The sequence below is a fragment of the Triticum urartu genome, chromosome 3, assembly GCF_003073215.2.
Source record: "Triticum urartu cultivar G1812 chromosome 3, Tu2.1, whole genome shotgun sequence".
In the NCBI taxonomy this organism is placed as follows: domain Eukaryota; kingdom Viridiplantae; phylum Streptophyta; class Magnoliopsida; order Poales; family Poaceae; genus Triticum; species Triticum urartu.
Window position 1 is genome coordinate 674,406,774 of NC_053024.1, and position 15,382 is coordinate 674,422,155.

General features: G+C 47.7%; 1 protein-coding gene across 1 annotated transcript; it reads right to left on the reverse strand.

The window, feature by feature from the left end:
• Nucleotides 1-1,834: 1,834 nt before the first annotated feature.
• On the reverse strand, nt 1,835-2,751 carry LOC125549063 (noroxomaritidine/norcraugsodine reductase-like). The gene is made up of 2 exons (XM_048712556.1): nt 2,666-2,751; nt 1,835-2,573 (listed from the first exon to the last, which is right to left on the reverse strand). Exons 1-2 carry the CDS (start codon nt 2,749-2,751, stop codon nt 1,835-1,837), a joined length of 825 nt encoding a protein of 274 aa, XP_048568513.1.
• Nucleotides 2,752-15,382: the final 12,631 nt, after the last annotated feature.

Consider the following 15,382-nt stretch of genomic DNA (forward strand, 5'->3'; position numbering starts at 1 on the left):
CGGATAGAAAATAACACAAATGATCCATATATAGCATGCAAATTAAGTCTAGTACAGCAATGTCTCAAATTCGACTAGATTCCGGATGTCCAACAAGTTCTTCATAAATGGATCATGTTGTTTCAGGCATACTCCTCCTTTAACTTCATCCAATAGTGTGTGCACGTAAATGGTTGTCCCTCTGTCCTGTGGTACACCACGACAGCGCGTGCGGGCTAACATATAATGTGTAGACCAATATTGAATGGATGAATCAATCAAAAAGTTGAGTAAGAGGAAGCAAAACTTACCTCATCCTCTGTCACGTGCAATGGCCACCTTGCCTCGAGCTGACGAACTATGTCGCAAAATTTGGTGATGCTGGTCTGGCTAGTGTACCAGCGATACGATGATGACCTCACGTTGCATTGTTGAATGATGTACATGTCGTAGGGTACAATGTGCTTTCTTGCGTGAAACCCTTTTTGCACTTGCTACCAGAAGGCCACCCCTCTACTCCTGCCTACGAAATTCATGATACGACCAACCACGCATTGCACAACAACTCATCCTTCATGGTCGAGTAGCTCACCATCCTTCGTATTCTAAAAAATGATATAGCATTTGAAAAATAAGCTTAATGGCATTTAACCAAACACCTGTTGGGCGTGGTGTCCGCCATGGAGGTCGTCGACAGGGCGGCGGAGTGTACCTGGGTACAAACGGCTTCAGGGTGGACAACTATGTCGTAAAGGCGAGCGGGCGCGTCGGTGCGGGTTTGCAAACGTACGACAATGCCAACAACGGTGGAGGTGAAGGGTGCGGATGCAAAGTAAGGGAGAGAAGGAGTTGAGTGGAAGGAAAAGGGACCGGGTTGGGTGGGCCGGGGGTGTTGAGTCCTATGTGTCTGCTACCCGGACTCCCGCAACCCCACGTAGTCTCCAATTTGCAGGAGAAAACGCGTCTGAATCACGTCGCGGATCAATATAGATCCGCGTTGGTTGGCTTTCATGGTTGATCCGAACGGATGCGAGCGGTTTGCAGAGATGACCTTAACACCTTTCCTAGACCTTGGTGTTTCATACATTCAGGCCTTATTTGGTTCCTAGGATAGAAATTTATATAGGAATAAGAAAATCATAAAAAGTGAGATGATATGCATGTCAATTCCTATAGAGGAAAAGATGTCATTTGGTGCATAGGATAGGATTTTTTTCATTGAGTCTAGGCTAATGTTTTTTTCTCCAAAACGTGAAGGATTGATTCCTATCCTACATAGGAATAGGAATTCATTCCTACAAACCAAAAGGCTTCAAAATTTTTTTCCTTTATAAATCATATCCTATAAAATTTCAACAAAAATCCTACAAACTAAAGGAGGCCTGAGGATCTGTTTCTCGAGCATTTTGCCGATGATACCACAAATCCAGAACCAGAGGCAATGATGCACGCTTTAATTAGAGGCTTGCACAATGAAACCAGAGAGCGGTGGGCGAGGCGTGTAGAACAGCCTCGCGTCGGCACGCTCCATGGCCAGCGCCGTATACGCGAGGAGCAGCGTCGCCGCCGCCACCGCACAGCACAGCACGGCTCCGCTCCGGCAACGGGCGCGTCATCCCATGCATCTGCGCAAGATGCGAATAATACGGGCGATTAATTAGAGAACAAATGTACCACACCTAGCCCATCGTCAGACAAATAGGAAATTACCGAACTATCCTTGAGCCAAATTTTCAGTCCAACCATACAAACCATTGGATCAATTATTATGTACTACCACTCCTTGCAAGTTTACACACCTTAAAATCTGTAAATAACTCGTAGTTTAAACAAGCGAGACCATATATAGGCCTAGCTAGGCGGCTACGGTACGGCCGCCATCGACGCAGATGACCTGCCCGGTGATGTAGGAAGCAGCCGGCATGCAGAGGAACCCCACGAGCGACGCCACCTCCTCTGGCTCGCCTAGGCGGCCCAAAGCGGTGCGCGCGCTCTCCGCCTCCCACATCCTCCCTGCCGCATCTGAGTCGATCTGAATGCCGCTGCTGTCGAGGAGGTCCGTCCGGACTCCTCCCGGCGCGACGCAATTGACCCGGATGCCGTCGCATGCCCACTCAACGGCGAGGGTACGGGTGAGCTGGTTCAGGGCCGCCTTGGTCGCCGAGTACAGCGACAGCGTCGGGTATCCGAGCAGCCCGCCAATGGATGAGATGTTCACCACGTTGCCGCCGCTGCCGGCGAGGAGGAGCGGGTGCGCCAGCTGCGCCAGGTGGAAGCAGGACTCGAGGTTGGTGGCCATGAGACGGGCGTACTCCTCCGCCGTGCACGCCGTGGCCGCCCCGAAGAAGGTCTGCCCGGCGTTGTTCACAAGGATGTCCAGCTTGCCCCCCAGCTCGGCGCTGGCCGTTGCCATGAGCGCCTCCCGGTCGCCGCGCACGGAGACGTCGCATGCAGAGCCCGTGACGCGCGCGCTCAGGCGGCCCGCCTCGGCCTCGGCGGCCCATCCGCGCAGCCGCTCCTGCACGTCGGCGTCGCTCCGGGCGCATGTGTGCACCCGGACGCCGAACCCCGCGAGCTCCTCCACGATCGCGCGCCTGCGCCATGCATGGTTCGCAAGTGATTGTGTCAGTGTGTGCGATCAGTGACAAAGCTAGCGGCGTGAAAGAAAGAAGCATGCAGGGCGTACCCGATTCCTTTGGTTCCGCCGGTGACGAGGGCCGTCTTGCCGGCGAGGCTCCACCGCTCCTCTCGGCTTGCTGCTGCTGCCGCCATCTTGGGTCGACCGATGCGTGTATCTCACTGAGTAGACTTGTATATATATACGACGATGATGCTATTAGCTCTCGCGAGAGACTACGACGTGTATAGATGCTTTGCTCGGGGAACTTTTGTCTTGTACGATGAGTACCTTTTTCTTCTTCTCTCTTTTTTTTTTGCGGGTGATGATTACACTAGCAAAGTGACCATAACTAACAAATCCATTGGCGCCTCCCCCCCCCCCCAAAAAAAACAAATCCATTGGCGCCGTCGCGCGGTGCTCGGCCGGGCAAATTAAGGTTTCTTTCAGGATCCAATTAAGAGTTGCTTTTAAAAAAGGAGCTATATATGTATAACCAATGGAAACGACTACTTCTTTTTTGCGGGGTGAAAGACTTTCGTTTAATCAGTCTGGATCAGGATGATCCAAGGAGCATAATTAAGTTTACAACCTCTTCAGGTGCTGATCACAACCAAACGGCTGTTTTAACACAGGCACGTCCTATTCTAGCTAGCTTATTACTAACTTGATTACTCTCCCTCCTAATGGCTCTAACCTTCACTTCTCTTCCACCATAAGTACTCGCTTTAATCTCATGAACGAGGCCTGCGTTTGGTGACCCGTCTGTAGACTTGTGCATGAGCATAGCAGCAACCTCTGAGCAGTCCGTCTCGAGGATGAATGGTGCTGAGCTCCACTCCATAGCAAGGGAAACCCCTTCTCGACATGCTTCCAGTTTAGCTGCTAGTGCATTATGGCATGTGAACATGTGGCGTCAAGATGAAAAAACGATATGGCCCTCCGCGTCTCGAATGACCATCCCGATGTCGCCATTCCCTGCTTGCTCCGAGTAAGAGCCGTCGATGTCGAGCTTCAGCCAGCCGGCGGGAGGCGGCTCCCATCTATCTGGTTGTCGTGGCACCCCGCCCCTACTTGTTGGTTTGCTGAATGACGTTCCAGCCACATGGGGTGCCGACAGCTGCACCACCATTTTGCCTTTCTCATGGTCGCCTTGGGGATGCTGCTGGATACAAAGGAGGGACGTGATGTAGCTGTGCAAGAATCTACGTGATGCCTTGGTCGGGGGAGCTTCCTTCTCATGTGTGATCCTATTTTGGACATGCCATGAGCGCCACATAGTCATCAATAGAGTCATTCTTGAGGTGCTGGTGAGTGGCTCCAGTACCTCAAACAACCACTCCGGCCCTGTGTTGCGAACAGAGCTAATATCTGGCAGCGGCCAATCCTGCGCCATGGCACACCATAGGTCCACCACACGAGGGCACTCACACATAGCATGGAAGCCGTCCTCGCATTCCATTCCACACACATGGCATATATTAGATGGTTCCAGGTGACCAGAACATTGGTTGGACCAAGTGGCCAGAGAATTAGTCACAAGCCGCCATGCAAAGACGCGTACCTTAGGGGGAGCAGGGCACCCCCATATGATCTTCCAGATGGCACGACGACCATCTGGTGCCCTGCTCGTAGCACATGCCGATGGGCGCTCACACTCGTCCATGGCTAGGCGGTAGGCCGAACAAACGGTAAATATGTCATTCTTCTCTGGCGCCCAAGCAAGGGTGTCGTCGAAGCCACGGCGGCAAGCTCGGATGCGTGTGATGGCATCAATGTCAACCGGGAGGAGGTGTCGACGAAGAAGGTCCAGCCGCCATGCGCCGCGCTCATCAAGAAGATCCTCCACTCGCCTCAGTCGGCACGTGCCCTGCGATGTGATGAGATTCGCTCCATGCTCCCTCGGTAGCCACTTATCTCACCAAATGCGAATATTTTTGCCATTATCAACGCGCCAAGTCAGCCCTTTCTTCAGAAGTTCGAGGTCGTGCTGGATGCCCTGCCAAGATGCCGAAGCATTACCAGAAAAAACTGTATCCTCAAGGCGCCCATCAGGATAGTATCGAGCTTTTAGAACCTGCGCACATAAACTATCTGCTCTAATTAGGAGGAGGCGCCAAGCTTGCCGGGCTAGCAGAGCTTGGTTGAACATGCGGTAGTCTCTAAATCCAAGGCCTCCCTTGGTTTTGTGCGCCATAATATTTGGCCAAGAGATCCAATGTATTTGCGCTTCCCTTTAGAGGATCCCCACCAAAAGTTCCTGACCATGCGGTTCAAGTCGTCACAAACAGACACTGGAAGTTTAAACACACTCATCGCGAAGGTTGGGATTGCCTGCAATCATCACTTCTTTCCCTGCCGAGGAAAGTGTGTCGCCCCATGCAATAATCAAAAGTATATGATATGTTGATCGGACCTTCTTGAAGCAAATGATGCAAAATTTGGTTTCGCTCACAGGTGGATTGACTGGATAATGTCTTGTGTCATCATTGTGAGGTACAATGTGAAATTTAATGGAACCCTTCTGGATTCATTTGCACCGACGCGAGGGCTTCGGCAAGGTGATCCACTCTCCTCTTTTTTGTTCCTTTTTATTGCTGGCGGTCTCTCGGCCTTGTTGAAGTATGGTGAAAGGAGTGGGAATTTGGTGCCACTCAAAATCTGCTGGCGTGCCCCGGGGATCTCCCACTTGTTGTTTGCACATGACACCCTACTCTTTTTCAAGGCTGATAATAAGCAAGCTGATGGGATCCGTAATATCCTATGTCCTACGAGAAAGCAACGGGCTAGTTGATTAACCCAGCAAAATGCAGTATCATGTTTGGGAAATCTTGTCCGGAGAACAGCCAAGTGAGTATTTATTCGACCCTACAGGTTGAAAGGTCAACCTTTGAAGAGAGATATCTCGGGCTGCCTACACTGGAGGGGCGGATGTCAAAAGGAAAATTTCAGATTCTTCAGGCACAGCTGACCAAATGGAAATGACTACTTAACACTAGTAGTTGATTAATGTCTCATTTCTAGCGGTGTTAGGCGATCCATCAAGAATTCATGATTGATCAGTTTGTATTTGTGTTTGCCGCCTTGGCTTTTATTGTGCAATTTTGTTATTTCAGGATTGGTGCAAGTGCAAAAGACGAGACAATCTTGATCCGGCGGCTATCAGTTGTTTACAAGGAATGACTTTTTGGTTGAGAGTACAAGAAATAACATTTTTTTGAGGAAAGAGTACAAGAGATAACTATTTGTGTGTATACCAGGTCATGGTCACTTTTATTGAAGGCCGGTTCTGTTTGCCTCTAAAAAACAACCTAGGATCGAGCCCAATAATACCCTTTTCTATCAAAAAGATGGTTGAAGCCGGAAAGGGATTTGTGGATCACCGGGACGGGGGCATCGACCCCCTGTTTTTCTGGATTTTGATTTTCAATCTCTTGTATCTTATGAACCAAAATTCTAAATTAAGTTTCGTTTTCATATTCATGTTTCTTGTGATAAGCACTTTCAAATAAGACCCATTTTGCATATGTTTTGACAAGTTTTTGAAATTGCATTAAGTTTCATTTCCTGAAACTTGATACAAAGAACGACAAAAATCACAAGTTTCAGAAACTAAAACTTAAAATTTAATGTGCCCTCATGCCGAATTCAACAAACTTTGTGGATCGTGAGACTATCGTGCGTCCGATCATGGCTGGGCAGGTGTGTGCCCCCCACAAGTTTCATGCTTGAAGCCCTCAGGCTATGCTAGCTCGATAGTACATGATCACTCATGTTCCATTGACCTGGAGATAATAAGACAACTTTGTGAATTCTAAAGCTCAACGGCTATGTCCTTTAGTGGATGATGTGTTAGTGTTGATGTGTTAGATTATATGCGAGAGTGCATATGTGTATGTCTACATTTAACTCCGTTTCACGTTTTTGACGCAAACGAGCATGGATGCATTGGTGGTCGGTGATTTGCTTTCACCGACTTGTTTCTTTTATGTGCAAAGAACAAATGTCATATTTAAGTTGACTAAACTCTTACAAAAAGCATCCTTATAGAAATTAAAAAAGATATATTTTTGTGTCCTCAATTTAGATCAAGGCACCGGCGGACACGATGTTTATAGAAAATCATCACTTCGGAGCGAAAACACCGGAGAGGGCATGCAAAATACCCCAGGCCCAGCTAGACAAAGCGGGGGAAAACATATTTCACATGCTCCCGAAAGAGGCTCAGGGCAGCCAGCTGTTGTTTGTTGGAACTGGAGCCAGAGGATCATGGTGTACAATGGCGTTATGCACTTTGTAGGACAACATTGTTGGAAACGAATGTTTTGGCAATGCTTCACGATGTATTGATTGGTGCATAGCGCACGTATATATGGAGTGCAAGGTGGGCCACAACCTCAACTATACAAAGACTAGGAGGTGGGCCGGGCTATACAATATACATGCACAAACCATATATTCAACACCCCCCCCTCCGCAGTCGAAGCTTCGCCGGAGACACAAAGACTGGACCTGAACTCCTCGAAAAGAAAAATAGGCAGTCCTTTTATCATGACATCGGCAAACTGTTGCCCCGTCGGGACGTGGAGGATCCGGATACGCCCAAGGGCCAACTGCTCATGAACAAAGTGTATGTCGAGCTCAATATGCTTCGTTCGTCGATGGTGGACCGGGTTGGCGGAGAGGTACACGCGGACGTTGTCGCAGTAGACGAGCGTGGCCTTGTGAACATCACAAAGCAACTCCTGGAGCAGCTGACGAAGCCAAGAGCATTCGGCAACGGCGTTAGCCACTGCCCGATACTCTGCCTCGGCACTCGAGCGGGAGACGGTGGGCTGTCGCTTGGAGGACCAAGAGATCAGAGACGGCCCAAGGTAGATGTAACACCCCGTATGTAACGTGCCATATTTGTATTCCAACTCTTGCCATTTCCGGCACTAAATTATGTTATTTCCTCATTGTCGGGTTTTAGTCTTCGTGTTGTTTTGGTCTTTGTCATGCATCTCATATCATGTCATCATGTGCATCGCATTTGCATACGTATTCATCTCATGCATCCGAGCATTTTCCCCATTGTCCGTTTTGCATTCCGGCGCTCCTATGTCCTCCGGTGTTCCTTTCTACCTCTTTTCGTGTGCGGGTATTAAACGTTCTCGGATTGGACCGAGACTTGTAATGCGGCCTTGGTTTACTACCCTGTCAAGTTTCGTGCCATTTGGACTTCGTTTGATACTCCAATGGTTAACCGAGGGACCGAAAAGGCCTCGTGTGTGTTGCAACCCAACACCTCTCCAAAGTGGCCCAAAACCCACCTAAACCTACTCCATCATCTATATCGTTCGATCACGATTGCATGGCCGCAAACCGTGCTCAATTTGGAGCCTCCTAGCTCCCTCTACCTCTATATATAGGCCACTCCCCCGAAATTTCGGATCTCTCCACCCCTACCCTAGAAATCTGCTCCCCTCGCCGCCGGACGTGTCCGATTTGGGCCGGACACGTCCGCCCGCTCCGCCGGACCTATCAGCAAGCGCCACGTGTCCCGGGCGGGCGCCACATCGCCGCCGACCGCGCGGGCCCGCCGAAGCCCGTGGTCGGCCCCCGCGGCCCACGTCGCCCCGCCGCCACCTACCGCGCGCCCCGCCGCCTAGGACCTCGCCGCGCCGCCCCATCTCCTCCCCGCGCCGGCGAACCTCTACTCCGGCCGCCGCCCGACCTTGCCGGTCGCCGTCGACGCCGCCCCGAGCCGGCGACCGCTTCCTCCGCCGCCTCGCCGCTCCACCTCACCGCCCGAGCTCCGGCCGCCCTCCGCCCTCTCCTCGTCGACCGGGAACCCCAAGTCTGGCGAGCTCGTCTCCTGTTCCGGCAAAGTCTCCGGTCGTCCTCGGGCTGCGTGCGATCCCGATCTGGATCCAGATCTGGAATCGGTTGACTTTTACCCCCAAACCCTAATATTTTTGCATACTTTGACATGCCATAACTCTGCATCCGTGGCTCAGATTCATGCGTGTAGCATATCGAAATGTTCGTCTCGACGAGTACTTCATTTCATCTCATTGCATCATGTTCATTTGAGCTCATCTTGATGCCTGAAATGCTGTTGGAAGAGGGATACGTGATGTTAGTTTCAGATTATTATCAGCAAATGCACTTTTGTCATTTTTCCATGATTAATGTGTGCATGCTATGATCTTGAGCTCTACATGTGATTTGAAGTATGCCATGCCATCTTTACAGGGGTGTATGCCATGTATTTTTGTGATCTCTGTGGTGACTAGCACAAGCATGCAAAGTAGCTTACTTAATGTTGCTGATTTCAGGACTTAGAAATATTCTAAGTCTTTGCCCTGTCATTATTTTTATGCCATGAGTTCCTGCTGATACCGAGTGATCTATGCCTCTTTTGAGCATGATCAGTAAGGATGTTTTGTAGATATTGTGATGCTCTATCCATCCATGTCTTTTTTTGCAATTATGGAGCACACTAGCTTGAGTCAATCGAGCTCTACTTTTACTATAAAATATTCCTGACAGAATGTTTACATGTTAATCATTTTTGCCGAGCTTGTTGTTGTTCATCCGTGCGTGCTATGTTGTTGTTCTTGCCATGTCTAGATTCTATGGCATGTCTACTTGCTGGGTGTATGCTTAGTTTCTCATGCAATGCCTTGTGGTGAGTGCATCGAGCTCGTAAACATGCCTACTTGATATCTGTTTTGCCATGTTCCAGTTTTTTACTAAGTCTGAATCTGTTAACGATAATTGCTATGTTCACATGGTTGCCATTGTATTTTCTGATCCCTTTTGGCTTATGGTCAGTAAGGGACTTTTGTTGTATGCTTTGAGTAGCTTCATGCCATGCCTTGCTTTGTCATGATATGTTCCTGTAGCATGTTGTTACCTTACTCTAAACATTGCTTCCTGATGTTAAATTCATGACTTGATGTTAATTTCACTAAGTCTGAAACCTGATATCTTTTGCACTTTTGCCATTCTTGTTTGAACCTACTATTGAGTGAATTAGCCGTAGCTCAGTGTTCATCTTTTGTCAAGCATCTTGAGTGGATCCCTGCAATGTATTTTTTTGCTATGTTAGAGTGTGTAGCATGTTGTTCTTGATGCATTTAGATGGCCTCGTGCTGTTAATCGCAGATCGGTGCCATATTTGTTTTGCTTGCCATTTCCAAACCGTGCATCCGATTCCGGTGATCTTTATATCGATTTTGACCGAAATCAACTCACCTTTCCAGTGGCACTCTTGGTTTTCCAAGTTGAGGCTAGGTTCAATTATTTCTTTCCAAATCATGCATATGCATCGCATATCGCATCCCGCATATCATGACATGTTTTGCATCATGTTGCTTGTGCATTGCACGTGGTTGATTGTGTCTCCCTTTGCTTGTTCTTCTTGCTTGGGTAGATCCGGGAGACGAGTACGTGATCGAGGAGCCCGTTGAGTACGCTTACGAGGATCAAGCCAACTCGGAGAACTTTGCAGGCAAGATGACCATACCCTCGAAATCACTTCTATCTTTGCTTGCGAGATGCTCGCTCTTTTGCCATGCCTATGCTACGATACCTACCACTTGCTTATAATGCCACCCATATTGCCATGTCAAACCTCTAACCCACTTTGTCCTAGCAAACCATTGTTTGGCTATGTTACCGCTTTGCTCAGCCCCTCTTATAGCGTTGCTAGTTGCAGGTGAAGATTGGAGTTTGTTCCTTGTTGGAATATGTCTATTGTTGGGATATCATTATCATATATTGTTTATCTTAATGCACCTATACACTTGGTAAAGGGTGAAAGGCTCGGCCTTATGCCTGGTGTTTTGTTCCACTCTTGCCGCCCTAGTTTCCGTCATACCGGTGTTATGTTCCTTGATTTTGCGTTCCTACACGGTTGGGTTATAATGGGAACCCCTTGACAGTTCTCCTTGAATAAAACTCCTCCAGCAAGGCCCAACCTTGGTTTTACCATTCGCCACCTAGCCTTTTTCCCTTGGGTTTCGCGGACTCAAAGGTCATCTTTATTTTAAACCCCCGGGCCAGTGCTTCTCTAAGTGTTGGTCCAACCCAGAGCACCGTGCGGGGCCGTCCCTTGGCAACTTGGGTTACGTTGGATTTCGTACGCTTAGCTTATCCGGTGTGCCCTGAGAACGAGATATGTGAAGCTCCTATCGGGATTTGTCGGCACAGCGGGTGGTCTTGCTGGACTTGTTTTACCATTGTCGAGATGTCTTGTAACCTGGATTCCGAGTCTGATCGGATTGTCTTGGGAGAAGGAATATCCTTCGTTGGCCGTGAGAGATTGTGATGGGATAAGTTGGGACACCCCTCCAGGGATTTGATCTTTCGAAAGCCGTGCCCGCGGTTATGGGCAGATGGGAATTTGTTAATGTCTGGTTGTAGATAACCTTTAACTTAACTTAATTAAAATGAACCAAAAGAGTGTGTGGCCGTGATGGTCTCTTTTCGGCGGAGTCCGGGAAGAGAACACGGTTTGGAGTTATGCTTGAACGTAGGTTGTTCTAGGATCACTTCTTGATCATAGTTCATCGACCGTGCCTTTGCCTTCTCTTCTCGCTCTCATTTGCGTATGTTAGCCACCATATATGCTAGTCGCTTGCTGCAGCTTTTGGGGAACGTAGTAATTTCAAAATTTTCCTACGCACACGCAAGATCATGGTGATGCATAGCAACGAGAGGGGAGAGTGTGATCTACGTACCCTTGTAGATCGACAACGGAAGCGTTTGGTTGATGTAGTCATACATCTCCACGGCCCGACCGATCAAGCACCGAAACTACGACACCTCCGAGTTCTAGCACACGTTCAGCTCGATGACGATCCCCGGACTCCGATCCAGCAAAATGTCGGGGAAGAGTTCCGTCAGCACGACAGCGTGGTGACGATCTTGATGCACTACTGTCGCAGGGCTTCGCCTAAGCACCGCTACAATATTATCGAGGACTATGGTGGTAGGGGGCGCCGCACACGGCTAAGGATATGATCACGTGGATCAACTTGTGTTCCTCTGGGGTGCCCCTGCCTCCGTATATAAAGCCTCAAGGGGGGGAGGCCGGCCGGCTATCATAGGCGCGCTAGGAGGAGTCCTACTCCCTCCGGGAGTAGGATCCCCCCAATCCTAGTTGGAATAGGATTCGCGGAGGGGGGAAAAGAGGAAGGGGGGCCGGCCCCCTCTCCTTGTCCTATTCGGACCAAGGGAGGGGAGGGGCACGCAGCCCATCTCCGGCTGCCTCTTCTCTTTTCCACTAAGGCCCACTAAGGCCCATATACCTCCCGGGGGGTTCCGGTAACCTCCCGATACTCCGGTAAAATCCCGATTTCACTCGGAACACTTCCGATATCCAAACATAGGCTTCCAATATATCAATATTTATGTCTCGACCATTTCGAGACTCTTCGTCATGTCCGTGATCACATCTGGGACTCCGAACAACCTTCGGTACATCAAAACGTATAAACTCATAATATAACTGTCATCGAAACCTTAAGCGTGCGGACCCTACGGGTTCGAGAACAATGTAGACATGACCGAGACACGTCTTCGGTCAATAACCAATAGCGGGACCTGGATGCCCATATTGGCTCCTACATATTCTACGAATATCTTTATCGGTCCGACCGCATAACAACATACGTTGTTCCCTTTGTCATCGGTATGTTACTTGCCCGAGATTCGATCGTTGGTATCCAATACCTAGTTCAATCTCGTTGCTGGCAAGTCTCTTTACTCGTTCCGTAATACATCATCTCGCAACTAACTCATTAGCTGCAATGCTTGCAAGGCTTAAGTGATGTGCATTACCGAGAGGGCCCAGAGATACCTCTCCGACGATCGGAGTGACAAATCCTAATCTCGAAATACGTCAACCCAACATGTACCTTTGGAGACACCTGTAGAGCACCTTTATAATCACCCAGTTATGTTGTGACGTTTGGTAGCACACAAAGTGTTCCTCCGGCACACGGGAGTTACATAATCTCATAGTCATAGGAACATGTATAAGTCATGAAAAAAGCAATAGCAACATACTAAACGATCAGGTGCTAAGCTAATGGAATGGGTCATGTCAATCAGATCATTCAACTAATGATGTGATCCCGTTAATCAAATGACAACTCTTTGTCCATGGTTAGGAAACATAACCATCTTTGATTAACGAGCTAGTCAAGTAGAGGCATACTAGTGACACTTTGTTTGTCTATATATTCACACATGTATTATGTTTCCGGTTAATACAATTCTAGCATGAATAATAAACCTTTGTCATGATATAAGGAAATAAATAATAACTTTATTATTGCCTCTAGGGCATATTTCCTTCAGTCTCCCACTTGCACTAGAGTCAATAATCTAGATTACACAGTAATGATTCTAACACCCATGGAGCTTTGGTGCTGATCATGTTTTGCTCGTGGAATAGGCTTAGTCAACGGGTCTGCTACATTCAGCTCCGTATGTATCTTGCAAATCTCTATGTCTCCCACCTGGACTAGATCCCGGATGGAATTGAAGCGTCTCTTGATGTGTTTGGTTCTCTTGTGAAATCTGGATTCCTTTGCCAAGGCAATTGCACCAGTATTGTCACAAAAGATTTTCATTAGACCCGATGCACTAGGTATGACACCTAGATCGGATATGAACTCCTTCATCCAGACTCCTTCATTTGCTACTTCCGAAGCAGCTATGTACTCCGCTTCACATGTAGATCCCGCCACGACGCTTTGTTCAGAACTGCACCAACTGACAGCTCCACCGTTTAATGTAAACACGTATCCGGTTTGCGATTTAGAATCGTCCGGATCAGTGTCAAAGCTTGCATCAACGTAACCGTTTACGATGAGCTCTTTGTCACCTCCATATACGAGAAACATATCCTTAGTCCTTTTCAGGTATTTCAGGATGTTCTTGACCGCTGTCCAGTGATCCACTCCTGGATTACTTTGGTACCTTCCTGCTAAACTTATAGCAAGACACACATCAGGTCTGGTACACAGCATTGCATACATGATAGAGCCTATGGCTGAGGCATAGGGAACATCTTTCATTTTCTCTCTATCTTCTGCAGTGGTCGAGCATTGAGTCTGACTCAACTTCACACCTTGTAACACAGGCAACAACCCTTTCTTTGCTTGATCCATTTTGAACTTCTTCAAAATCTTGTCAAGGTATGTGCTTTGTGAAAGTCCAATAAAGCGGCTTGATCTATCTCTATAGACCTTTATGCCTAATATGTAAGCAGCTTCACCGAGGTCTTTCATTGAAAAACTCTTATTCAAGTATCCCTTTATGCTATCCAGAAATTCTATATCATTTCCAATCAGTAATATGTCATCCACATATAATATCAGATATGCTACAGAGCCCCCACTCACTTTCTTGTAAATACAGGCTTCTCCGAAAGTCTGTATAAAACCAAATGCTTTGATCACACTATCAAAGCGTTTATTCCAACTCCGAGAGGCTTGCACCAGTCCATAAATGGATCGCTGGAGCTTGCACACTTTGTTAGCTCCCTTTGGATCGACAAAACCTTCCGGTTGCATCATATACAACTCTTCTTCCAGAAAACCATTCAGGAATGCAGTTTTGACATCCATCTGCCAAATTTCATAATCATAAAATGCGGCAATTGCTAACATGATTCGGACAGACTTAAGCATCGCTACGGGTGAGAAGGTCTCATCGTAGTCAACCCCTTGAACTTGTCGAAAACCTTTTGCGACAAGTCGAGCTTTGTAGACAGTAATATTGCCGTCAGCGTCAGTCTTCTTCTTGAAGATCCACTTATTCTCAATTGCTTGCCGATCATCGGGCAAGTCAACCAAAGTCCATACTTTGTTTTCATACATGGATCCCATCTCAGATTTCATGGCTTCAAGCCATTTTGCGGAATCTGGGTTCACCATCGCTTCTTCATAGTTCGTAGGTTCATCATGATCTAGTAGCATGATTTCCAGAACAGGATTACCGTACCACTCTGGCGCAGATCTTACTCTGGTTGATCTACAAGGTTCAGTAGTATCTTGTTCTGAAGTTTCATAATCATTATCATTAGCTTCCTCACTAATTGATGCAGGTGTCGCAGAAACAGGTTTCTGTGATGTACTACTTTCCAATAAGGGAGCAGGTACAGTTACCTCGTCAAGTTCTACTTTCCTCCCACTCACTTCTTTCGAGAGAAACTCCTTCTCTAGAAAGGATCCATTCTTAGCAACGAATATCTTGCCTTCGGATCTGTGATAGAAGGTGTACCCAACAGTCTCCTTTGGGTATCCTATGAAGACACATTTCTTCGATTTGGGTTCGAGCTTATCAGGTTGAAGCTTTTTCACATAAGTATCGCAGCCCCAAACTTTAAGAAACGACAACTTTGGTTTCTTGCCAAACCATAGTTCATAAGGTGTCGTCTCAACGGATTTTGATGGTGCCCTATTTAACGTGAATGCGGCTGTCTCTAAAGCATAACCCCAAAATGATAGCGGTAAATCAGTAAGAGACATCATGGATCGTACCATATCTAGTAAAGTACGATTACGACGTTCGGACACACCATTACGTTGTGGTGTTCCGGGTGGCATGAGTTGCGAAACTATTCCGCATTGCTTCAAATGTACACCAAACTCGTAACTCAAATATTCTCCTCCACGATCAGATCGTAGAAACTTTATTTTCTTGTTACGATGATTTTCAACTTCACTCTGAAATTCTTTGAACTTTTCAAATGTTTCAGACTTATGTTTCATTAAGTAGATATAC